The sequence below is a fragment of the Melanerpes formicivorus genome, unplaced genomic scaffold (assembly GCF_026170545.1).
Source record: "Melanerpes formicivorus ecotype bairdi unplaced genomic scaffold, bMelFor1.0.p_v2 SCAF_90, whole genome shotgun sequence".
NCBI classification, from domain to species: Eukaryota; Metazoa; Chordata; class Aves; order Piciformes; family Picidae; genus Melanerpes; species Melanerpes formicivorus.
The window spans coordinates 1,585,435-1,610,713 of record NW_027142442.1 but is presented as its reverse complement, the minus strand read 5'-3'; the positions used below and the strand labels follow the sequence as shown (position 1 = coordinate 1,610,713).

Below are 25,279 nucleotides of genomic sequence, written 5' to 3'. Positions count from 1 at the left end.
CAAACCCATGAACCTGATGAAATCTGTGGGATCTGCTTTGTTTTGTTCTGTCTTGAACCTGGCAGTTTCAGAGGGTCATATGATGAAATGAGATTGTGACAGGGAGGGGTTGAGGGTATGGTGAAGTTTAGCCCTTCGTCAACAGCAATACCTTAATAGCATCTCTCCTATAGATTTGACATCCAGTCAAATTACTCTTGGGTCTTGCACCCTCTCACATTTGCTGGATTTGTCCACAACAATGGGAGCTTCAACTTTTCTCCTTTTTTTTAACTTTTCCAGGGAAGCTGGCAAACAACAGGCTACAGAGAGCAGCATTGTAGCACAACCCATTTCCACAACGAGGAAGAAATCGATGTGCTCAGGTCCTCACCTTTCATCAGTGATTCTGTGATGCAAGTTCCAGGAGTTTCTCTTTCTATGATAATCTTCTCTATGACCTCTTCTTGTTGACGTTTATCCTGGTGTTGGGCACAAAAAGGAAGGATGCTGAAGAATGGGTGCCCTCCTTTTGGCTTTTAGAACATGGGCAGTTGTGTAAAGGTACGTGATTTCTCTTCGTTTGGAGGGATGCAATATCTGTGGAGGCCAGCAAAGGGGACTTGCTGGGCTGGAAGTCCTGGCTATTGTTGGGGGGAAATACCTCATTTAAGCTTTCTGGTGCTGATGTCCCATTGCTGCTGCTTTTGAGATGACTGATGAATAACTCTCCTTTTGTGTTTGCTTAAAACAAAAGAAAGACCAGTTTAATGCACAATGTATCTTCTCACTAACTAAATGGTGACATAATGAGCTATATTGTATGCATTAGTGTATGCCAAATAGTTTGTTTAATTGTCACACTGCTCTCCTTCCATCTGTCAGCTATGTCTTATCAACCAAACAGCATGTTGTTATTCTGGATGTGGTCTTTTTACTACATGTTTGTTTAGCAGGCTCCTCAGTGAGAACTCGATTCTAGACTGATGTCTCTAAAAATTGCTGCAATCTTCACAGTGTACAAACCCAAGGTTGTAGCTTGCGTGTTGATTAGAAAGAGTTCCAGCAGAGATGCTCTGCTTTGCAGAATTGAGTAGGAGAATACAGCTAGGGCTGTTTTATGGTTGCATTGATACTTTCCTTAGTAGAGTGCAAGGCAAAAAATGGACTCTGGCCTAGAAGGATTTTGTTTCTTCTGAGGAAATGAGGATGGTCTTGTCCACAACCCTTCTATTCCATAGCTTTTCCTTCTGAAGTTGCTAGTTGAGGGTCAGCTTCTGTCCATTTTGGTGAGCTCTGTGATAAACTTTCGTGGCAGACTAGAATTGAGCTTTATTGCTTGTAGAGGTATGAGAATGTGGCTGAGTGGCTTTTGGCCACTGCTGTTGAAGGTGGGGACTCTGCAAAAAGTAGCTCCATATTCCAGTACCCAAAGCCCACTCCCCACTGTATATTGTCCTTCTTTTAGAGCCCTGAGTGTGAATGGGAATCTGTGATGGAGGGAGTACAGTTGGATGCTCTAGGATCCTAGGATGCTGTGATGTTTGGACATTTCACAGTCTTGCAGAACGGGGATGTCCCTGGAGAGGAAGATAGGTGATCGATAGGTACCTGAGGAATCGCAGATTAAATTTAGGCCGAAGGGTGTGAGGAAGAGTCATTGGACTGGACTTGGCCTATTTTGTGTTCTAGATGCAGCTGTGATCCTCGGCTGTGTGTCTCACCGAAGGGACCTGATGTTTTACATTATTGGTAAGTGAAGGAAAGGCTGTCACCACATTTGTTGACCTCTCTGTAGACTTTAGAAGGGTTTCTTGAGAGCTTCTGCTTTTGCGTTAGCTCAGAGTCTACCTGACAAACATAAAGTTACTGTCCCCTTGCACTGTGCCCTCCAGCAGACTTGCCTCTCCACCATTCTTCTTGTTCCTAAAGTCCTGCTGTTGACCTCATTCCTAAGCTATCCCTTTTTTACTTTGGAGAGCTAGTGCAGGGTCGTTACCTCATTAAGGCTGGATTAAGAAGCATCACAGAGGCATGCAGGGATTGTGTGGTATTATGACTGTTTCCTCTAAAGGCATCTCTGTAGTTCTAATTTGCACCTCCATGCTTCTGTTGGGATGTCTGTTAGCTGTACCCGAGACTCTGTATCCCCTTTACTCATTTCCTCTGTGTGCAGCCATTTGCAGAGTTTTAAGGGCCTTGTTATTCTCTAACCTTACTCATAGCATAAGGCGAACCACGGTGCGTTCACGAAGCAGCTTCTGCCTCAAACCCCCTAATTTGCAGTTGAGTGGAGTGTCATTAACAAAAGGTGTGGTGGGCTGATGCGGAGGGGGTTCTGCGGCCTGACTCAGCCGTGCTGCTACGACCGCCCTCTGTTTCTCTCCTTGCTGCAGGTGGGATCACAGTATCTGTGGTAGCTTTCTTCTTCACCATTAAGTTCCTCTTTGAGCTTGCCGCACGTATAGTCAGCTTCCTTCAGCATGAGGACCGGGAACGCCGAGGGGAGCGAACGATTTATGACTACGTGCGAGGCAACTACCTGGATCCCCGGTCCTGCAAAATCTCCTGGGATTGGAAGGACCCCTATGAGGTGGGCCATAGCATGGCCTTCCGAGTGCATGTAAGGCAATATTTCTGTTTCCATGCAGTTTTGGGGGCAGGAACAGAGCTAGGGATGTGCTCTTCAATGTTTGGGTTTTGGTTTTGGGTTGGAACCAAGCTGGATGTAACTCAGGAGCAGGAAAGCTATCTGTTTATGTCTTCTGCCCCCTGTAACTGTTGTAAAACTCTGTAAGTGCACATCTCAGGTTTGCACTCCTTAAAATTTTATCTCACTCTCTTTAGAATTCTCTGAAGAGCCAGAGGAGACCAGGTTTGTGCTAGCTACTGCTTCCTTTACTGGGAAGTGAGTGGGCTGAGCCTTGGCTTCAACAGACTTGGTGCTATCTTGGTTATGCAGCTGAAGTTGGGAGCGTGGGAGTGGGCATTCTACCAACCCAAGAGCAATAAAGCTCCATGGCCACTCCCTGTTCCTCAAAAATTTGAGTGTTATTCTGTCTGACCTGGAAAAGCTTGCCAAGAACTCATTTCCCTACAATACCAAAAGGCCAAGACTAGGGGAATGGGACAAGCAATACAAATGAATGAGAGGCCTGAGCACTGAGAGTTTGGAGCTACGTAGAGAGCGTTTGAACAGGTTTTGCTGGGCTCATGTGCCCATCTTTCTGCCCCACCTTCTGAAGCCAGAAGGGTATCAAAACAAAAATGGTTCAGCTAGGTTGACATACCTGTCCCTCTTGGGAAGGCAAGGAAACTCCTTCTGTTGGAGGCTAAATGAGGAGTCCTAACCCCAGGGCAGGCAGTGAAAAAGAGCTGAGGGGAAAGGGACTTGTTCTGTTCCTGCCAATTAAATTTAATTGCTTCACCTTACTGTTACTCAAGGCAGGTCCTGCAGTGTGCCCTTGCACTTCATGCTTGTCTCCCATGTGCTTAGCCCTTTATTCATCAACAGTAGCTGCTGCATGCACTGGTTTCTTTCACTGACAGTCAAGGGACATGCTACTTTAAGCCCCATCCCTCCTTTGTTTAGAAACAGGGAACAGTAGTAACCTTCTGCCAACTGCAGGCTGGTTGCAGATGAAAGGCAGGAGCTGGCACACAAGTTGGTGCTCTTGAAGAGCCATAGGGTTTCCAGGTATAATTCTTTCTGTGCAAGGAAGTACTGTTGGAGGTGTGTTACCTTCTGAAATTGGGGATCACTTGTGTGATTGAACTGCCTGGGATTTAATCTAACGTGTTGTCTTCATGCTGATGCCTTTCATCAGTACAGAGCGGGTCAGCTCCTCAGGTCAGCATCTTCTCCACACTGTTTCTATAACATCCTTTCTTCTCTATTAGTGAGAGCTTTTCCCAAGTGTAGCTGTGCAAAAGGACAAGATCTGCTTGTTCTTCTGAAAGGACATGGCTTTGCTTTTTTCCTTTCAGTAGCAGATTCTCTTGGTTTCTGCTCTGATACTGCACTAATAGTACAGAGAAGAAATGCCTAGAGGCATATTCTTTTCAGGGCGCTCAAATGAGCCCCAGCACAAAAGAGAATGAAGCTGTTCAATGCCCGCTTGTGCCCTATTTGCTTCGGAGGACACAGCCTGCGTGACAGAGCTGGCTGTACGTTTTCTTTTCCTTTGCTGAGCTGGGGTTCTTGCCCTTGGTTTTCCCAAGGCAGCTTGCTTTCTCTTTCTCTGTTCACTCCGTATTTTTGCTGACCTGAACTTCTCCATTTCCCATGCAGTTGTTCTATAAAAATGGGCAACCCTTCCCTGCTCACCGGCCTGTGGGGCTGCGAGTTCACATCTGCCATGTGGAGCTAGCAATTGATATTCCTGTAACCCAGGAAGTTCTTCAGGAGCCTAATTCCAATGTGGTGAAAGTGGCCTTCACTGTGCGCAGGGCTGGGAGATACGAGATCTCTGTAAAACTCGGTGGCTTGAATGTGGCCTACAGCCCCTACTACAAGGTGTTTCAGCCAGGTAAGGTCTAAGTAGCCTTCTCGTGATTCAAAGTAGACCTGGGGATATTGGAGGCGGTTAGGTAAATGTGTTTCCAGCTAAAATAGGTAGGTGGCAGGGAAAGGGTTACCCTTCACCATTTTCCTTTTGCTGTGTGTATGTCCCAGCCACAGACCCATAGCTAAAACATTCTTGTGACTGCCAGTACCTGGCAAATTAGTGACTGCCTGACAGAGTAAGTCATTGGTGCTGCTTAAACTCCCTTACCACTTGTATCATGTTCTCCATTGTGTATTATCATAGTATCATAGTATCAGTCAGGGTTGGAAGGGACCACAAGGATCATCTAGTTCCAACCCCCCTGCCATGGGCAGGGACACCCCACACTAGATCAGGCTGGCCAGAGCCTCATCCAGCCTGGGCTTAAACACCTCCAGGGACGGGGCCTCAACCACCTCCCTGGACAACCCATTCCAGGGCTTCACCACTCTCATGGTGAAGAACCTCCTCCTCACATCCAGCCTGAATCTCCCCACCTCCAGCTTCATTCCATTCCCCCTAGTCCTATCACTACCTGAGATCCTGAGAAGTCCTTCCCCAGCCTTCCTGTAGGCCCCCTTCAGATACTGGAAGGCCACAATTAGGTCCCCTCGGAGCCTTCTCTTCTCCAGACTGAACAGCCCCAACTCCTTCAGTCTGTCCTCATAGGAGAGGTGCTCCAGCCCTCTGATCATCCTTGTGGCCCTTCTCTGGACACCTTCCAGCACCTCCACATCCCTCCTGTAATAGGGGCTCCAGAACTGGAGGCAGTACTCCAGGTGGGGTCTCATCAGAGCTGAGTAGAGGGGGAGGATCACCTCCCTCGACCTGCTGGCCACACTTCTCCTGATGCAGCCCAGGATCTGATTGGCTTTGCAGGCTGCAAGTGCACACTGAGAGCTCATGTTGAGCTTTTTGTCCCCCAGCACCCCCAAGTCTCTCTCCTCAGGGCTGCTTTCCAGCCAGTCACTGCCCAGCCTGGATTTGTGCCTGGGATTGCCTCGACCCAGATTAACTTTGCAATCCATTTAGTAGTCAGAGGATGCCTATTGCAAAGGTATTATTTGTATTTAGTTTGGAAATGTCATCATGGTTTGACTCTTCCTCTTTTGAATACCCTACTCTATTCCTTTAAACTCTTGGAGCAGTTCCTGCTTTTGATTGGGCACTTCTTTAAAAACCTTCCCTTTTCTATCCAGTTTAAATTTGTTTCCATCTGCTTTTGGGGTTTTTTTTGGATACCACTCATCCTCTTTTATGTTTAGTGCATATATTCATCGAAAGTACCTCTATTCCATGCCATTGTGAATAGGCACCAAGCTTGCTAAGGTCCCCCTTCAGAAAGAGGAAGCTCAGGTTTAATTTGGATACCCTCCAAGTCAGAGTTTGTTTGAAAATACGAATTTGCAGGTTTCCTTGGATGTCATCTGACTTGTAGTTTTTATGCTTTTTGTACTTAGAATGGTGGGAAAAGCTTTTTTTTTTTTTTTGAGGGCTATTAACTACATTTCCTTTATTTCCTAGTATTAAATTTCTGACCAAGGCAAACCCTGTGCACCACGCCGTGTGTTTCAGTGCTCAGATACTTGGGCTTTTCAGTGTGTGGGCATAGAATGGGGTTAGATTTGCTCCCCTTTTAAGGGGTCAAAATTTGTGCCCCAGTTGTTCTTTCTTTAGGTCTTTGTAGCTTCACTTTGGAGTTTGTTTGACTCTAAATTGTTGTTATCTGCCTCAGGAATGGTGGTTCCTTCCAAAACCAAAATAGTCTGCCATTTCTCCACTCTGGTGCTGACCTGTGGGCAGCAGCACACTCTGCAGATAGCTCCCAGAGATGAGTATGACAATCCCACCAGCAATTCTGTGTCCCTGATAGATGAGCACAACTACAGCCTCTCCATCCATGAGGTGAGTGCAACTTCAACCCATGATGCTTGACTTGAGGTGAGCTAGAGACCTTCCTTTATTCATTTGTTTTCTGTTTAGCTGGGTCCTCAAGAAGAAGAGAGCTCTGATGTTGTTTTTGAGAAGTCTGTGGTGTCCAATCGCCAGACGTGTGAAGTGTTCTTCCGACTCACCTTGCACTGCAGGGGGTGTTTCCATGCCTGCATCTCCTACCAGAACCAGCCCATAAGCAATGGTGATTTTGACATCATTGTTTTAAGTGGTGAGTTAAAATCTACTCAGTATTTGTTCTCCAGGTGTCCCCTTACAAGATGTGTTGCACACTGGTATAGCAGAGCTAAATGTGGCTTCTCTGCAGGCTAGCTACTAGCCATGCTTGATTGCTGAAGAAATGCCTATTCCTTTAAAAATGTTAAGGAAATGAATTTGATGCTGAGAAGGGAGATGCTGACACTCTGTTCCATCAGCAGATAAAAACATGTGTGTTTCCCCCCCCATCTCTGAAGGTTTACCTTTGAAATTACTCAACCTTTGTTGCTTGCTAGTACTTGGTACCTGAGCCACACCAGAAGTGAGCCAGTCATGTATGGTGTGTTAAGCTATATGAATGAAGAGCACTGCTTGTAACCTATGTGCTTAATTCCTGGTTTCTCCAGGAGAGAGCCAGTCTGCAGTGTGGCTGTCAGATGGCTCTGAGTCTAGGCTGGCCTTCTGAGAGAGATTCTGTATGTCTTCTTCCCTTTTTTTTTTTTTATTCAATTTGTCTCTGTTCAGAGGCCAGGACAGACAAACAGCTGTCTTGAAATCTTTTCACTCCACTCCTGGGTTTCTTTAGCAGGGTTTCACTTGACCAGGTTTTCCTTTAGATTTGTAGCCTTTGCTTTAAAAATGACAGTGCCTAATTTGGTGGTGGTCTGTGGAGTCTCTCTTTTTCTTTTTCTCTTCGTAATTCTAGTCTCCATGAACACACAGAATAGGATAGGATTGACTTGACTTGAATTGACCAGGTTGGAAAAGACTTTTGAGATCATTGAGTCCAACCTATCACCCAACACTATCTAATCAACTAAACCATGGCACCAAGCACCCCATCCAGTCTCTTCCTAAACACCTTCAGTGGTGGTGACTCCACCAGTTCCATGGGCAGCCCATTCCAGTGGCCAATCACTCTTTCTGTGAAGAACTTCTTCCTAGCATCCAGCCTAAACCTCCCCTGGTGCAGCTTCAGACTGTGTTCTCTTGTTCTGGTGCTGGTTGCCTGGGAGAAGAGACCAGCCCCCACCTGTCTACAACCTCCCTTCAGGCAGTTGTAGACAGCAATAAGTTTTCCCCTGAGCCTCCTCTTCTCCAGGCTAAGCAACCCTAGCTCCCTCAGCCTCTCCTCATAGGGCTTGTGCTCCAAACCCCTGCCCAGCTTTGTTGCCCTCCTCTGGACATGTTCTGGTAAGTCAGTATCTTTCCTAAACTGAGGGGCCCAGAACTGGACACAGGACTCAAGGTGTGGCCTGACCAGTGCAGTGTACAGGGGCAGAATGACCTCCCTGCTCCTGCTGGCCACACTATTCCTGATACAGGCCAGGATGCCATTGGCCTTCTTGGCCACCTGGGCACACTGTTGGCTCATGTTCAGCCTACTATCAACCAGCACCGGTAGGTCCCTCTCTGCCTGGCCGCTCTCCAGCTACTCTCACCCCAGCCTGTAGCACTGCTTGGGGTTGTTGTGGCCAATGTGCAGAACCTGGCACTTGGATGTGTTAAATCTCATATACATAACTCTTTTGTATCTCTTTCTTTCAGAGAATGAAAAGAACATTGTAGAACGCAACGTGTCCACCTCAGGAGTCAGTATTTACTTCGAAGCCTACCTTTATGATGCTCCCAGTTACACCAACACGCAGTGGCAACTTCCACCGACGCACCTGAGCCCCTCCCAGCGCCGGCCTTCCACCGCGGCCGAGGAGGAGGATGAAGATTCGCCCTCTGACAGCCAAACCCCTGAGAAAGTGAAGAAACCTAAAAAAGTGTACTGCTATGTGTCACCTAAGGTAGGGATCAAAAAGTTACCAGCCTTGAACACGTGTTTAAATGACACTGCAGCTGGAGAGCTTTCGTGTGTCTTCTATTTTAGCTCCAGATTTATGTGCCTGAGATTTGGTTTACAAAGGTTTGCCTAAGGCCAGGCAGCAAACATGGAGCACGTGGCTGAGAATAACACTAAAAATCATCCTCAAAGTTTCAGGACACCGTGTGTCTTTGTAGGTATAATCTAAAGCCTACTGGGAAGGAGGCTCAGGGGAGACCTTATTGCTGTCTACAACTACCTGACGGGAGGTTGTAGACAGGTGGGGGTTGGTCTCTTCTCCCAGGCAACCAGCACCAGAACAATAGGACACAGTCTGAAGCTGCACCAGGGAAGGTTTAGGCTGGATGTTAGGAAGAAATTCTTCATAGAAAGAGGGATTGGCCATTGGAATATGCTGCCCAGGGAGGTGGTGGAGTCACCATCTCTGGAGGCGTTTAGGAAGAGACTGGATGGGGTGCTTGGTGCCATGGTTTAGTTGATTAGATAGTGTTGGGTGATAGGTTGGACTTGATGATCTCAAAGGTCTTTTCCAACCTGGTTAATTCTATTCTCACTGATTGTTCAATACATAGTCTGTTTGCCTTTCCTTTGCTCTAGTCAGGTCAGACCCTTTCTCTGTTTCTGATACCTGTAGGTCAGAACTTAAAGAGATTCTCAGATTTTATGCTGCTGTTTAGTTTCTTGAATATTTCAGGGAAAAGAAAAGGAAGAGATTGGAGGACAGAGGGTAAATATATGAGTAGAAGAACCAGAATTTAATCAAGTCCAGAGAAACTGACTTACTGTTACAGTAAGAGTATGTTAACAGAAGAGAGAACCCTTTATTTCCTACAAGCATTCAAGGGAACTTAAAATAAGATTCCACTAAATCTACTAACAGATTTAAATTCACTTTGTTAATCACTTGATCTGAATGCATTCTGAACAATGCAGTGATAATTATCAAAGTGAAAGACTAATCCAGGAACTGCTTTCCTGACACAGAGAGAGGGAGAGGGAGGGCTGTGAAGCAGTTATAATTGGAGGGCTGTTGCTAGAGATTTCTAAATCTTTGCTGCATGTGGCTTTAAGAACTGACTTTGGGAATGCATGCTGGGTCCTCATGAGTGCAGCGTTCTCTCATCAGTGGGGTCCCCTTGTGGACTTTTCTGTTGCTTTACCTAGTAAAGGAGACTGCCAGAAGTGGCTACTGTTGCCGGTTCCCGGTAGGTGGCAAAGTTGTTAATACAAGTGTGTGTAATTGTATCCCTGGATATCATCATGGAATGGTCTGAGTTGGAAAGGACCTCCAAAGGTCATCTAATCCAATGCCCTCTGCAGTAAACAGGGGCATGCTTAACTAGATCAGGTTGCCTAAAGCCCTGTCAAGACTCACCTTGAATATCTCCAGGGATGGTGCCTCAACTACTTGCCTGTTCCAGTTCTCCACTGCCCTCATGGTAAAGAACTTGTTCCTAACATCTAATCTAAATCTGCTCTTCCCTAGTTTGAAACTAGTCTCAAGCTGTGCCAGGGAAGGTTCAGACTGGGTTCGAGGAAGAAATTCTACACAGAGAGAGTGATTGCCCATTGGAATGGGCTGCCCAAGGAGGTGGTGGAGTCACCGTCACTGGAGGTGTTTAGGAAGAGACTGGATGGGGTGCCATGGTTTAGTTGATTAGGTGGTGTTGGTTGATGGGTTGGACACGATGATCTTGAAGGTCCGGTCCGGTCCGGTCCATTCCATTCCATTCCATTCCATTCCATTCCATTCCATTCCATTCCATTCCATTCCATTCCATTCCATTCCATTCCATTCCATTCCATTCCATTCCATTCCATTCCATTCCATTCCATTCCATTCCATTCCATTCCATTCCATTCCATTCCATTCCATTCCATTCCATTCCATTCCATTCCATTCCATTCCATTCCATTCCATTCCATTCCATTCCATTCCATTCCATTCCATTCCATTCCATTCCATTCCATTCCATTCCATTCCATTCCATTCCATTCCATTCCATTCCATTCCATTCCATTCCATTCCATTCCATTCCATTCCATTCCATTCCATTCCATTCCATTCCATTCCATTCCATTCCATTCCATTCCATTCCATTCCATTCCATTCCATTCCATTCCATTCCATTCCATTCCATTCCATTCCATTCCATTCCATTCCATTCCATTCCATTCCATTCCATTCCATTCCATTCCATTCCATTCCATTCCATTCCATTCCATTCCATTCCATTCCATTCCATTCCATTCCATTCCATTCCATTCCATTCCATTCCATTCCATTCCATTCCATTCCATTCCATTCCATTCCATTCCATTCCATTCCATTCCATTCCATTCCATTCCATTCCATTCCATTCCATTCCATTCCATTCCCCCTCATCCTATCACTACAGGCCTTTTTTAAACAGTCCCCTTACATCCTTCTTATATGCCCCCTTCAGGTGCTCTCTGTACCTAGAGCATCTGTCCTGTACAGTAGATACTGTTACTGTGCTGTTACTTCTTTAAGTGGCTGTTGTTCATATTTATTTGGTTTCTGGAGACATGATGCTTGTTGGTTGTTCTGTTGTTTGTTAGGGTTTTCTTTTTCCCTCCACTCATTGCAGATAGAACAGGCTTGTGCAGAAAATGGCTTTGTGCTTTGTCTAAAGATGCTGACGTTTCATCTTAGCTTGCTCTCCAAAAAGCAACAGTTCTACAGCTAGTATTTTCTCTTGTTCTGGTGGAAATACACAGAGAAGAAATGTCTGTAGCTCTCCTGGGTTTAGCAATTGCAGGTGCTTTTTAAAAGTTATTTAACATGGTTGTGAAAATTAAGGAGTAGTAGCAGTAGTTCTGCCCACGTGACTTCTAATCCCCTTCTGTCAGTGTGTTACAATCTTGTGCTGGATTTGGTGTCTCAAGTGTACTTAATGTTATCTTCCAGTTAGACAGGTTATGTTCTGCTGATCACAGTGGGTTGCTGCTGTAAAATCTGTGTCATGTTTCCCACATGCATTGTAGATGCACACAGTAAAGTCTTGCTGACAAGTTGCTTACAGTTCTGTACAGCTTTAAAGGCTTTTATGTCTTGTGTCAGAAGGAGATGTCATCAAAGGTTGCAGAAATCTGTTCTTGGGGTTGGAGGAAGGCCTGGCCTTACAGATAAGTCCTGTGCCTTGTGTGCTTCAGGGACAGTCCTTAACAGATGTGTGACCTTTAACTTCTCTTTTTCTTGTGGTTACTCAGCAATTCTCAGTGAAAGAATTTTACCTGAAGATCATTCCATGGCGCCTTTTCACCTTTAGAGTGTGTCCTGGCACAAAGGTGAGCCTCTTCCCCTGTAGCTGTCACTGCACCTCCATATTGTCCTTGTGAATGACTGTCTGATTTCTCTTTTTTGGAGGGAAGGGCTTCCACCCACAGAGCAACATAAAATCCAACTCTGGAATTCCTTCTTAGCACCTAAATTCCACTAATATTTATTAATAGGAACCAGTTGTATGACTCCTCTCTGCCTTTTGTCCCAATGCTAGACAAAAATCTTGAATCCTTTCACATTTCTCGTTTGTTTTCCTTGTAAACTTGATAAAGTGCTGAGATTGTGTCCACTGAAGCCCCCTAGGTGAGGGTGTGAAGTTTAATGCAGCCTCCTAACTTGAGTCTGGTTGCTTGAAAAAGTGTTCCTGTTAACTGCATGTGCATGGGTGAGCAGAGAGTCTTAGAGTGCAGGTGGTGTTGCTCTGTCTACTGAACGTACTGCACCTTCTGCATGATGGTTTACCCTTTCTTGCATCTTTTTGCTGCTAGTTTTCATACCTTGGTCCTGACCCTGTGCACAAATTACTGACACTGGTGGTGGATGATGGGATCCAACCCCCTGTGGAGCTCAGCTGCAAGGAGAGGAACATCTTGGCAGCCACTTTCATTCGCTCTCTGCATAAAAACATAGGTAAAGGGGCAGTGAGGTGGGTGCAGCAGTCAGAAGGTTAGCGCTTGAGTCTGCTAGTTTCCCTGGGGAATGAAGACTACCAGTTTTGAATGACCTTAGATGAGAACTCTTGATTTCTGGAGCTTTATGTTCTGTTCCAATTGGTGCTTCCACAAAATGTGTTTCATCATGCCAGCTGTTTGGCTTTTCTGTCAGGCTCTTTGAACGTGCATCTGATCTGAGTATCACCAAGACCAGCTGCAAACTTTCTTTAGAGTTCTGTTTCCAGAGTTTGCCGTAATAAACTCATCCTTGGGCTGTAAAGCCGGCCTGTGCAGTTAGCCTCAGAGATGCCTTCTAGATGTTTGAGCTGTTGACAGCTGAGGCCACTTTGCTACTGTTCTCAGGAGGCTCAGAGACCTTCCAGGACAAAGTGAACTTCTTCCAGCGAGAGCTACGCCAGGTGCACATGAAAAGGCCTCACTCCAAGGTCACGCTGAAGGTCAGCCGTCACTGTCTGCTGGAGTCGGTGAGTGTATGGCTCTCTGGGGCCAAGGCAGCAGACAGCTTGAGGTGGGAAAAAGTCCAAAAAAAAAGAGAAAAAAATATCAAGGTAGCTCCTCTGTGTTCAGGTTTGGTGTTGTCTGGGATGTTCTTTTCCTTCTCTGCAGCCAGTGGGCTCAGATCAAGTTGTTAAGTAACTGGGAAACTTCAGTCCTGATAAATTTTTAAGGGACTTGTCACAGAGTAAATCAAGCCCTGAGAGATGTCTAGGGTAAATGCATGCAGAGCCTGTAAAAGCAGGAGATCTGCTGGTGCTATTCTGTCCCCACTTGATATACTGGAACCTGAGGCCCAGAATGAGCCTGTCTGCCTGCACCAGATGTTAGAGCAGAGCCTCTAGAGCTCCTGAGCATCTACTGTTTTTCTGGTATGGAGCCATTCAGTGAGATAAGCTTTCAATTCATGTGTTACTGACCTACATGCATGGAGCTCTTGCATCAACAGGCTCCTAGTAGTGGTTCAGTATGATGATAAAATAGTTTGTAGAGTCCTTGAGTTAAGTCTTCATTGCTGCTGACCTAAGATGATATATTTCCAAAACTATACTTAAGAAAGAGTCATGTGTGTAACAGAGTTCTTAACTGACATTCCAATCCTGGGTATGCAGGGCAGGCAGTTATTCTGACTTACATTTCCACATGTTGTCTTGCCACAGTAGTGCTATATAAAGATGGAGAAGAACCTTTCTGGGGAAAGCAGGAGTGTCTGGGGTTTTCCTTGGTTTACTCACAGTAAATTGTGTTTTGGAATGTTTTCTTCACATCTCGGCTTGGCAGTGTTAATGAGATTCAGTTAATAGCTTGCTACAAAATGACTTCACTTCAAAACAGTATTTCTGTCACCACTTTTTCCTGCTGTTTTGGAAACTCCTGCACTGTCATGAGCACTGGTGTAACAGCCTAGTGAGACAAACTTAGTGCCATAATCATCCTCATCATCAATGTAAGCTTTAGTGCCCAAGGTCGATGGGCACAATGAGCGTGACCAGAGGTGTGACTAGCGTGATGCTCTAACCTATTCGAAGGTAAGGTAAGCCAAAGTCACACAGCAGATCTCAGTCACACTGGTAACTTTTAAAGTTGTCTTTAATTGCAATCCAGAATCAGGACACAGGAAGTTCTAGACATTTGAAATACTTTTATACTTTTCTGTGTCGTGACTTGCTTGAAGTATGAACTCGGTGAACCCTTCAAGCTATTTTCCAATGCTCTCTGAAACATTCCTCTTTGAAATCCAACTCGTGGGCTGGCAGTGCTTTGCAGAAATTGCTCCTTCCCACAGGCATTTTAATACCTTAAACAATACTGCAGCCTTGAGAGGGATATATCTGTGCTAAGATAAAATGAATGGATAATGTGCCTCAACAGAAAATGAAGAATTGGCTTCTGTGGCTTTGGACAAATAAGAGTTAGACTTTAGGGGTTCCCAATCCTCATTTCTATGCTTTAGAGTACCAGGCTGTTTCTTGGATTTTGTGTTGCTTAAATTGCCACTGTGCAAGGCTGCCTGATGGATACATGGTGCCAGGCAGTAATGGCTCTTGCTGTTTTCTTTTTTCTTCTCTGTTTTTGTTTTTCTCTTGCAGTCTTTTAAAGCCACAAGAAATTTTTCTGTTTCTGACTGGAGCAAAAACTTTGAAGTGATTTTTCAGGATGAAGAAGGTGAGTTATCCTGTGAATCTATTTGAGGAAGAAATGAAAGCAATATGATGGCAGGGTAGTTTTAGTCATTAATTCTGGTTTCCTGTAGTATGTAGGCTGTGGATGTAGTCCATCTGGACTTCAGCAAGGCCTTTGACACCGTCCCCCACAGCAAACTCCTGGCCAAGCTGTCAGCCCATGGCTTGGACAGCAGCACTCTGTGCTGGGTTAGGAACTGGCTGGAGGCTGAGTCCAGAGAGTGGTGGTGAATGGTGCCACATCCAGCTGGCAGCCTGTCACCAGTGGTGTCCCCTAGGGATCAGTGCTGGGCCTCATCCTGCTTAATATCTTCATTGATGATCTGGATGAGGGGATTGAGTCAGTCATCAGTAAATTTGCAGATTACACCAAGTTGGGAGCAGATGTTGATCTGTTAGAAGGTAGGAGGGCTCTGCAGAGGTATCTTGACAGGCTGGACAGATGGGCAGAGTCCAGCATGATGGCATTCAATAAGTCCAAATGCTGGGTGCTGCACTTTGGTCACAACAACCCCATGCAGAGCTACAGGCTGGGGTCGGAGCGGCTGGAGAGCAGCCAAACAGAAAGGGACCTGGGGGTACTGATTGACAGCCAGATGAACATGAGCCAGCAGTGTGCCCAGGTGGCCAAGAAGGACAATGGCATCCTGGCCTGTATCAGGAACAGTGTGGCCAGCAGGAGCAGGGAAGTCATTCTGCCCCTGTCCTCAGCACTGGTCAGGCCACACCTTGAGTCCTGTGTCCAGTTCTGGGCCCCTCAGTTTAAGAAGGAGATTGAGACTCTTGAACTTGTCCAGAGAAGGGCTAAAAGGCTGGGGAGAGGCCTTGAGGACAATCCCTATGAGGAGAGGCTGAGGGAGCTGAGGTTCCTTAGCCTGGAGAAGAGGAGGCTCAGGGGAAACCTTATTGCTGTCTACAACTACCTGAAAGGTGGTTGTAGCCAGGAGGGGGTTGGTCTCTTCTCCCAGGCAATCAGCACCAGAACAAGAGGACACAGTCTCAAGCTGGCCATTGGAATGGGCTGCCCAGGGAGGTGGTGGAGTCACCATCCCTGCAGGTGTTCAAGAGGGGACTGGACGTGGCACTTGGTGCCATGGTCTAGTAGTCATGAGGTGTTGGCTGACAGGTTGGACTTGATGATCTTTGAGGTCTTTTCCAACCTTGTTGATTCTGTGATTCTATATCTATCCTTTTGTGGCTTTCCAGCCCTTCCACTTTTCTCACAGATGTTAGTGGATTATCCCACTGGTGCTATTCTATCCCTACTTTACATAAGGACTTGAGGTTCAAATTAAAACTATTAAGACTGTGTTTGGGAGCAGAATCTAGAGTTCTGGAGTCCCTGTCTACTGCGTTTTTGGCACGGAGCTGTTCAGTGCAATGAGCTTTCATGTTAGGTAATACAGCATGGATGAAAATCCTGGCTTGGTGACCCATGCATGACCAAACTTGGTTTATCTTGTAGCTCTGGACTGGGGAGGTCCACGGCGAGAGTGGTTTGAGCTCATCTGTAAGGCACTGTTTGATACCACGAGTCAGCTCTTCACACGCTTCAGTGATAACAACCAGGCCTTGGTGAGTCTGCAGTTCCTGTGCTGAATGCACAGAAACGTGGGCATTGACATACTGATGGTTAAATAATGCAGCTGCTGCTCCTGTCAAGTGGTCTACAGCCTTACCCATTCTCTAGCTTGCTTGCACAGTCACTTCCAGCACCTATCTCAAAGCTTTACTTAATGATCTTAGGCTATTGAATTGTCAAAGGACTGGCTGGATGTACAGCAGAGGGTGACCAGTCAGCAGGGAGGGATGGATTTCTGGGCCAGAGAGGGTGGCATCAGAGTGTATAGAAGTTATGTTGGTTCTGAATGTTTCAGTGTCTGTTTCTGGTCTCCTACAGCTTATGGCTTGTGCATATGAAACATTCTGTATTCTTCCTAGGCCGGTTCAGGCATTTTATTGCTATTGCTTGGCATTGAGGATATTACACTAAAGCTCCTGGGGCAGCCTGAGAGAGGCAGTTACTCAAAGAAGTCCCATACTGGTTACTTAGAATCATAGAGTCACAGAATTGTTAGGGTTGGAAGGGATCTCAAGCATCATCTAGTTCCAACCCCCCAGCCATGGGCAGGGACGCCTCACACTAGATCAGGTTGCCCAGAGCCACATCCAGCCTGGCCTTAAAAACCTCCAGGGATGAGGCTTCCACCACCTCCCTGGGCAACCTGTGCCAGTGTCTCACCACCCTCGTGCTGAAGAATTTCTTCCTAACATCCAATCTGAATCTACCTCTGTTTATTTTTGTTCCATTCTCCCTAGTCCTATCATTACCTGACACCCTAAAAGGTCTCTCTCCAGCTTTCTTGTAGGCTCCACTAAGATACTGGAAGGTCACAATAAGGTCTTCTGGGAGCCTTCTCCAGAGTAAATAGTCCCAACTCTCTCAGTCTGTCCTCACAGGAGAGGAGCTCCAGCCCTCTGCTCATCCTCATGGCCCTTCTCTGAACACATTCCAGCACGTCCAGATCCTTCCTGTAATAGGGGCTCCAGCAGTTGTGCTGCTGTTGTCTGGTACTTGGGACATTTCCTCTTGCTCCCTCTTCACAGGTGCATCCAAATCCAGGGCGTCCCACGTACTTGCGACTCAAAGTGTACGAGTTTGCAGGCCGCCTGGTGGGGAAATGCCTTTATGAATCATCTCTGGGAGGTGCTTACAAACAACTGGTGCGAGCTCGCTTCACCCGATCCTTCCTGGCTCAGATCATAGGACTTCGTATGCATTACAAGGTGATGCTGCCCAGCCTTGTCTGAAGCCTCTCTTGGTCTGGGGAGAGGTTGAATGCTGGTGTTGTGGAAACAGATCCAGAGTCCTGGTTAACAATGTGTGGAGGGGTTGTGTTTGTTTGCTCGTTCCCTCCCTCCCACGTCCCTGTCTTCTTTTCCTTTCACACAGTATTTTGAAACAGATGACCCAGAATTCTATAAATCCAAAGTTTGTTTCATACTGAACAATGATGTGAGTGAGATGGATCTGGTCTTTGCTGAAGAGAAGTATAGCAAAACAGGACAGCTGGAGAAGGTGAGGGGGCAGTTCCTGAAAGTGGAACAGTTTAATCCCTTTTGTCCTGTAGCTGGGGAGGCTGAGAACTCTGCTATCTTGCCCTAGAAAACCAAGCTTACTCTGGGCAGTAGCTCTTTGCTTTGGGTTTATTCTGATTAGGAGCTGAGGTTTGGGGAATGCTGCTGGTCCCACTCACGTGAGGTGTTCTCTTGTTTTCAGGTGGTGGAACTGGTAGCAGGAGGGGCTCAGATACCAGTAACCAATGAAAACAAAATCTTGTATCTAAATCTGCTTGCACAGTACAGGCTGGCCAATCAAGTTAGAGAGGAGGTGGATCACTTCCTGAAAGGTAACAGGTTGTCTGCTCCCGTCTCCTCTCTGCCTTCATGTCCCAGGGGCACAGCACTTGCTGTTCTTCTCTCCTCTTTTCTTCCAGGTCTTAATGAGTTAGTTCCTGAAAACCTCTTGGCTATTTTTGATGAAAATGAGCTTGAGGTAATTGCTGCCTCCCTAAGCATCTCTACCCCTACCTCCCCTCCTCTCTGACAAATCAAATGCTTTCTGCATCTGGAGTAAAACCAAAACACTACCTCTCTAAGCATTTTAAATGTTTGTACTTTGCACAGTAGCTCTCACCTTGTTTCCTGGGCTTCTGACTTTCTGACTACAGTCTCTTGCCTTTCAGTTGCTTATGTGTGGTACTGGAGATATCAGTGTCTGTGACTTCAAGGCACATGCTGTAGTCGTAGGAGGATCTTGGCACTTCCGTGAGAAGGTAGGTGAAAAGGCTTCTCCTTCCTGCTTGCTGGAAATGCCTGACTACAGCAGAAGACAGCTTAAATTTTGAACAGATTCCCTGGTTGGAAATTAGGCTTCCAGAAAGACAAACTAAAAGTTTCAGGGGTCAGGGGTAGGACTGCACACGTTATGAACTAATGCTTCTCCCTAGAGAGATCCTTCGGCCTGACTGACTAGAGATGATGCTTAATCAGGCAGGTGAAAATCAGCAGCAGAAGCCTTTTTAAGGAAATCCAACAAAGCACTAATTAAGAACAGTTTAGTGGGGAATCAGGAGGAGTTAGTGGGAATCATTGCTGCTGAAGACATTCGTGGTGATGTATTTGTCTCTAAGGGACGTTTGAAGATTATGATTGCAGCCTACGTGGAGCGTTTGGAATTCAGTGCCGTGGTAAAGACTATTGATGTGCTTGCCTAAATTTGTACCTTGTAATTGTTCACATTCCTCCCTGCCTTTCCTGATGGGTATGGTAATGGCAGCAGCTCCATTTAGAAATACAATGTAAGATGCCAAAGCACCCAAGATGGAAAGAGAATGGGAGCACAAGCTCCTAGCTGTAAACAAGAGGCTGGTTCCACCTTCCTGCCAAAGTAACAGAGGATGTGAAAAATCAAAAGATCAGCATAGTGCAAGAAGCAATCAAGCTTCTGCATTGTAAACCTACCTCATTGCCTGTTGCAAGTATTGCTAAAAATAAAAATCTCTGTGGGGAGAGAAGAAGCCTTTCTGCTTTAAAAGAAAGGACTGGTGGGAGGCAGTAGCGTGGGACATCTCTGAACTGATAAGAAAGGATCTAATACTGGCATCTACGTGTCACCCTGGTAAAACAAAAAGAAAATAAGTCTGGCTATTAGTGGAGCACTTGCTTGCAAGGGCAGTTGGCTGATCTTCTTACAACTTGCTTACATGTTTAGTTGATTTGCTTGCCTGACCTGGCTTTCTCTCTACTGTTTTCTGTCAGGTTATGAGGTGGTTTTGGACTGTGGTCTCCAGTTTTACACAGGAAGAGCTGGCCAGGCTCTTACAGTTCACAACTGGTTCCTCCCAACTGCCCCCAGGAGGGTTTGCTGCACTTTGTCCATCTTTCCAGATCATTGCAGCTCCAACTCACAGTACTTTGCCGACAGCCCACACTTGGTAAGTATCCTGGGGTGGTAGGACTTCCTGCACTGTGATTTTTGGGAAGGCCACTTAGCTGGGTGTGGTGGGCAAGCAGTGTCTAACACGTAATGTGTGTGACGCTCTTGTTAACCCATCTGAAAGCAGCTGATGAGGATGATCCTCTCAGACCTAGTCTGAATGGAATTTTTCTTTTGTTTTGCAGTTTCAACCAGCTGTGCCTCCCTACTTATGACTCCTATGAGGAAGTGCACAAGATGCTGCAGCTAGCTATCAGCGAGGGCTGTGAGGGCTTTGGCATGCTGTGATTTCCCCTTTCCAGGAGACCACTTACCCTCCTGGCCCTTCGTGGCAAGGTGCAGTCCTCTGCTTTTTCTCCTTCTCTTCACACAGGGAATGGAGGCAGAGCAAAGACTCCATGTAAAGGAATTTGTCATCCAGAAGATGTCATGTGGCCTTTTCTGCATCCCAGATATGTCATTGAGAGCTCATCTTTTCCCTTTCTCTCATTCTCCCTTTGATTCAGTGTGAAACAGTAAAAGGACTGTGGTACATGCATCAAGGAGATATTGCACTTGATTTCCATGCACCCTGCATACCCATCCTTCGGTCATAAGATGAAGTTCATAAGCAGAAGTTAAAGTGAGATGCAGGAGATCTGTTGAGCTGCCTATATCGTAGCTCTCTGGGAGGAAGAGGGGAAACCAGCATGGAGCTTTGTTGGAAACCTGGCTTGCAGGAAGCCTTATTAACTTTCCATGTCTTGGCTCATCTCCCCCAGTGATGCTTCCCCAATAGCTCATCTAACTCTGAATCATGGAGAGTATAGGGTTGTTCATCCTTTCAGCACCTGACCCAGAAGGGTTTCTGGTTCTCCTTCTCCCATCTTGCTCTGGATGCTGCTGTTGCTTGTGCCACAGAGAAAAATGGGTAGTATCCACTGGAGGAAGTAACCCAAAGGGGAGAACAGTCTCTTCGGAGCACAAGTGCTGGCCCTGGCAGTGATCCTGTACTACCTCCACCAGGGTCCAGCAGCAGAAGCGTCCTTCTCCAGCAGTGGCTGGTAATCAGCCTCTGCAAATGAACTGGAAGAGGAGTTTCTCCTCCATTGAATGTTTCAGACAGTTGATGTTGCACAGGAAGCTGTCCCATGCCCTCACCTTCTTTTCCTTTCCTCAGGAGAGAGAGTATGGGCACGTGTGATTCCCTTAATGCTGAGCACCAATGCCTATCCCCCATTCACCTTCAGGGTACATTAAGTTATGTAGTAACAGTGGCAGGTCAGTAAGCAACTACAGTGTGCACTGGGCTTGCATTTGTTGTTGGGTGATGGTACTGGACAGAACATGGTACCTCCACCCCAGGGTCTTGGCTTCTACCTCTATCATGCAACAGCCTGAGGTTTCTCTTTCTCTAATGCATTTCAGGCAGTTTCCAGAGGGGTGCTGGTGCCTGGAGAGCAGCTGGCTTTCAGTCCTCTCAAACTTCCTACCTTCTTTCTTCAACTCTCCTCCTGTTCCATTCAGTGCTGCTGGCTTCCCAGCACAAAATGTTAACTAGAACTTCATTCAAGTGATCACTCAGCAGCCTGCACTTAGCATTGTCTGACTTTTGGGGAGAGGAGTGGCAGACTAGCCTGAGAAGTAAGCTTATGGTTGGGGTGTGTTGTTGCTAGAAGTCCATACAGCCCTTCACAGGGAAATAAAGGGAGGGAAGGGGAATTTGGGAATCTTGGTGAGTTCTTCACTGAAACAAAATGCAAGATCTCTAATTTCTCAGCAGTCCCCTGGATAGTGTGGGTCAGGAGTCAAAAGCATGCAGGACACAAACTGTATTGCTACTACCTGCAATGTAAGTTTTCATTGGATTGTGGAATTGCTGGATTTCTTCCAGAATGGAGTCTCAGACTGGCATCCCTGAGCTAATTTTAGAACACCATATTAGACAAAAAGTCGCATCACCCTCTTCACTCCCCTTCTGCTGCCCTCAAACTGATCCAGGCAGACATCTGCACAGTATGGGTAACTCTGTGCTTTTCTGAGATAGCTTAGTTGGATTGACTGGGAATTTAGAGGAAACATTTCTACAGCTACAAAATGTTTTTAAGGCAGCATCTTAGCCATTCTGGGCTGAGTGTGTACAGAAGACAATAAGCCATTTTGGTGCCAAAAAGCAGCTAGCTGAGCATTGAGACTACTCAGGGGGATTTCTTTGCCTTGTGATTTCATTCCCTCGCTGGCACCGAGGTGCTGGTAGGCTGCCAGCTTGAGAGTTGCCACCGTTGCACTCTGACCGATCACTTCAGTCATGGTTGTGCTCCCTTTTTTAGAGCAGGCTCCATTCTGCAAGGTCCTGACCTCCTTTGAGTGGAGAATAGGGTTCCATTTTACTTACACTGCAGATAGCTTCCATGGTCAGTAGAGTTAGAGTTCTTGTGTTCTCCATGCCACCACTTAGCTGCTTTTTCCAGGGACCGAGAGGAGGTGGCAGTGCTCAGCTAAACTCCTGTTTGTTGGGAGGCATAGTTTGGTGCTGTTCCCAAGTTGCAGCCTTGTCTTGAAGTCTCACCTGGTGAGGATATTTTCAGCCTTGTAGCTATGGGCCAACTCTACCAGTGACATCTTCCTCAGGAATCTTCTCCCTTCTTCTCTTGAGCTGGACTTTTTAATTCTGAGGATGAAGTAGCTGGACATTGGGCAGTCTTCCTCTGCTGGAAAGAGCTCCTAAATGCTTCTCATTGCATTGCAGACAGCACCCCCTGCTTCCCAGCAGCTGCGCAGATGCCAAGGACTTTCTTCTTTAACACAAATGCAGTGAGAACTATGATGGGTGCTCTTAGTCAACTAAACCCATCCCCATTGTTTCCATAGGCACCTAGCTGGTCCCATGTTCCTGAGGTCCATCCCAGTGTTTCTCAGTTACTCTCTGGCTTTATACCCTTTCCCAGTACAGTCACTTTTTATGCTTCCCTGAGCGCTGGCAATGGCGACGGGGATGTGCTTTGGTCACCAATACTGTGTGCTACTTCTGGCAGAGGCTTGGTACTTTTCTTTCTACCCTTTATTTATGCCCACTTAATAGAGGCCCTTCTGTAGAAACCTTTAGGATCCTGGTATCCTCTCTTGACAGGTTCCATTTCCTGAAGCTGCTTCGAGGTGCAAAGGGCCTGGCTTCAGCCTGCACCAGCAGGCCATGTTGCATGCTTTCAAAAAACCAGGAGCTTTGGATGATACAGATCAAATCCTAGTCATCTCTGGTGAATTTCTGGCAGAGATCAGCCAAAATTTGGAAGCCTGTGGTTGTAGTAGCTGATTTTTTTTTTTTTTTTTTGTAAATAGTTTGTACAATAAATAAAATATTTTAAAACCATCCACTGCTTTCTCAGCTCAGTGTTCTTCTGGGGCTGTCCTGAGGGAATAGAATAGAATAGACCAGGTTGGGAGAGACCTTCAAGATCATCACGTCCAACCCTTCAACCAATCCAACCCACCCAAACAGCTAATCCATGGCACCAAGCACCCCATCAAGTCTCCTCCTGAACACCTCCAATGATGGTGACTCCACCACCTCCCTGGGCAGCCCATTCAATGGGCAATCACTCTCTCTGTATAGAGCTTCTTCCTAACATCCAACCTAAACCTCCCCTGGTGCAGCCTGAGACTGTGTCCTCTTGTTCTGGTGCTGGCTGCCTGGAAGAAGAGACCAACATCTGCCTGTCTACAACCTCCCTTCAGGTAGTTGTAGAGAGTGATAAGGTCACCCCTGAGTCTCCTCTTCTCCAGGCTAAGCAGCCCCAGCTCCCTCAGCCTCTCCTCATAGGGCTTGTGCTCCAAGCCCCTCACCAACTTTGTTGCCCTTCTCTGGACTCGTTCCAGCAAGTCAACATCCTTCCTAAACAGAGGGGCCCAGAACTGGACACAGTACTCGAGGTGTGGCCTAACCAGTGCAGTGTACAGGAGCAGAATGACCTCCCTGCTCCTGCTGGCCACACTGTTCCTGATGCAGGCCAGGATGCCATTGGCCCTCCTGGCTGCCTGGGCACACTGCAGGCTCATGTTCAGCCTACCATCGACCAGTACCCCCAGGTCCCTCTCCGCCTGGCTGCTCTCCAGCCGCTCTGACCCCAGCCTGTAGCACTGCATGGGGTTGTTGTGGCCAATGTGCAGAACCTGGCACTTGGATGTGTTCAATCTCATGCCATTGCACTCTGCCCATCTGTCCAGCCTGTTGAGGTCTCTCTGCAGAGCCTCTCTACCCTCCAGCAGATCAACTCCTGCCCCCAGCTTGGTGTTGTCCGCAAATTTACTGATGATGGACTCAATGCCCTCATCCAGATCATCAATAAAGATGTTAAAGAGCACAGGGCCCAGCACTGATCCTTGGGGCACACCACTACTGACTGGCTGCCAGCTGGATGTGGCACCATTCACCACCACTCTCTGGGCTCGGCCATCCAGCCAGTTCCTAACCCATCGCAGTGTGCTCCCGTCCAAGCCATGGGCTGACAGCTTGGCCAGCAGTTTGCTATGGGGGAATCAAACTCATTAGTGCTGTCCACGGGCAAGCACCCCCTCCAGGTGTCTAGCTGGGGTCTGCTGTAGGGAGGAGAGGACAGTTCTCCATCTGCAGCCTTTGAGGACCTGTGAGTCTCTTGTGGGAAGAGGTAGGACTCTGGGCAGGGGCTTGCGGGCTACTGAGGCCACTCTTCAGTAGGCTGGAAAATGAGCTGAATCAGCTGGTGATGCCAGAAGGTATTTTAAGGGCTGGTTTATGTAAATTAATAAAGCAGTTGGTGCAAGTACTTTGTCACCTGGTTGTGTATTACCTGATTCTGAGCTGCAGCTATTTGTACTACTTGCTCTTTGCTGTACTGTCAAGAGGATTAGATGAGGTCAGGAGAGGGGATCAGAAACTTTGTGTTTCTGAAAGATGTACAAAATAGGTTAATGTTGCAGGGTCAAAACAATGTACCTGAAAGTGTCTGCTGACAGAGTAATTAGTAAGCTGAGAGCTTGTTGCATTCAGGAGTAACATCAAATTTGTCTGAGCTTGAGCTGTTGCCAGCTCTGACAAAGCATTCCATTTATTACTGGTTTTCCTTTTGTAGCTTAAGGATTAAAATCATAACTTTAAAACTTGAGAAGATTCTGTAACATGATTCAGTGTCCATAGTATTGCTGCCTGTAAAGCAATAAACCCACTGTTTCTGGGCTGTGCAAAGATTTAGCCCATCTTCAGGCAGCATAGCATTGGCTGGCTGTGTGTGTCCCACCATATGAGGAGGCAGTTACAGAATCACAGAATGCATTGGGTTGGAAGGGACCCTTGAAGGTCATCTTGTCCAACACTGCTGCAGTCAGCAGGGACAGCAACCAAAACAGGTTGCTCAGGGCCCCATCAAGTATGGTTTTGAATGTCTCCTGGGATGGGCCCTCCAACACCTCTCTGGGCAACCTGTCCAGTATTTTACCACCCTCATTATGAAGAGCTTCCTCCTAACTTCCAAACTGAACCTACCCTGCTCTAGTTTGAAACCACTGCCCTTCATCTATTGCTACAAGCCCTTCTAAACAGTCCCTCCCCAGCCTTCCTGCTGTGAGGAGGAAACAGAACGCTCTCTGAGCTACAGAC

At 46.7% G+C, this 25,279-nt stretch overlaps 1 protein-coding gene across 1 annotated transcript; it reads left to right on the top strand.

Moving 5' to 3' along the window:
* The first annotated feature begins 386 nt into the window (after positions 1-386).
* On the top strand, positions 387-23,017 carry AREL1 (apoptosis resistant E3 ubiquitin protein ligase 1). The gene is made up of 19 exons (XM_068165587.1): positions 387-543; positions 1,672-1,731; positions 2,376-2,602; positions 4,271-4,508; positions 6,262-6,431; positions 6,510-6,690; positions 8,226-8,473; positions 11,746-11,823; positions 12,307-12,448; positions 12,835-12,956; positions 14,577-14,652; positions 16,135-16,244; positions 17,277-17,456; positions 17,623-17,748; positions 17,950-18,079; positions 18,167-18,225; positions 18,416-18,505; positions 19,491-19,666; positions 19,854-23,017. The coding sequence occupies exons 2-19, from the start codon at positions 1,716-1,718 to the stop codon at positions 19,954-19,956; spliced, it is 2,472 nt and encodes an 823-aa protein (XP_068021688.1). The 5' UTR covers positions 387-543; positions 1,672-1,715; the 3' UTR covers positions 19,957-23,017.
* The last annotated feature ends 2,262 nt before the right edge of the window (positions 23,018-25,279 follow it).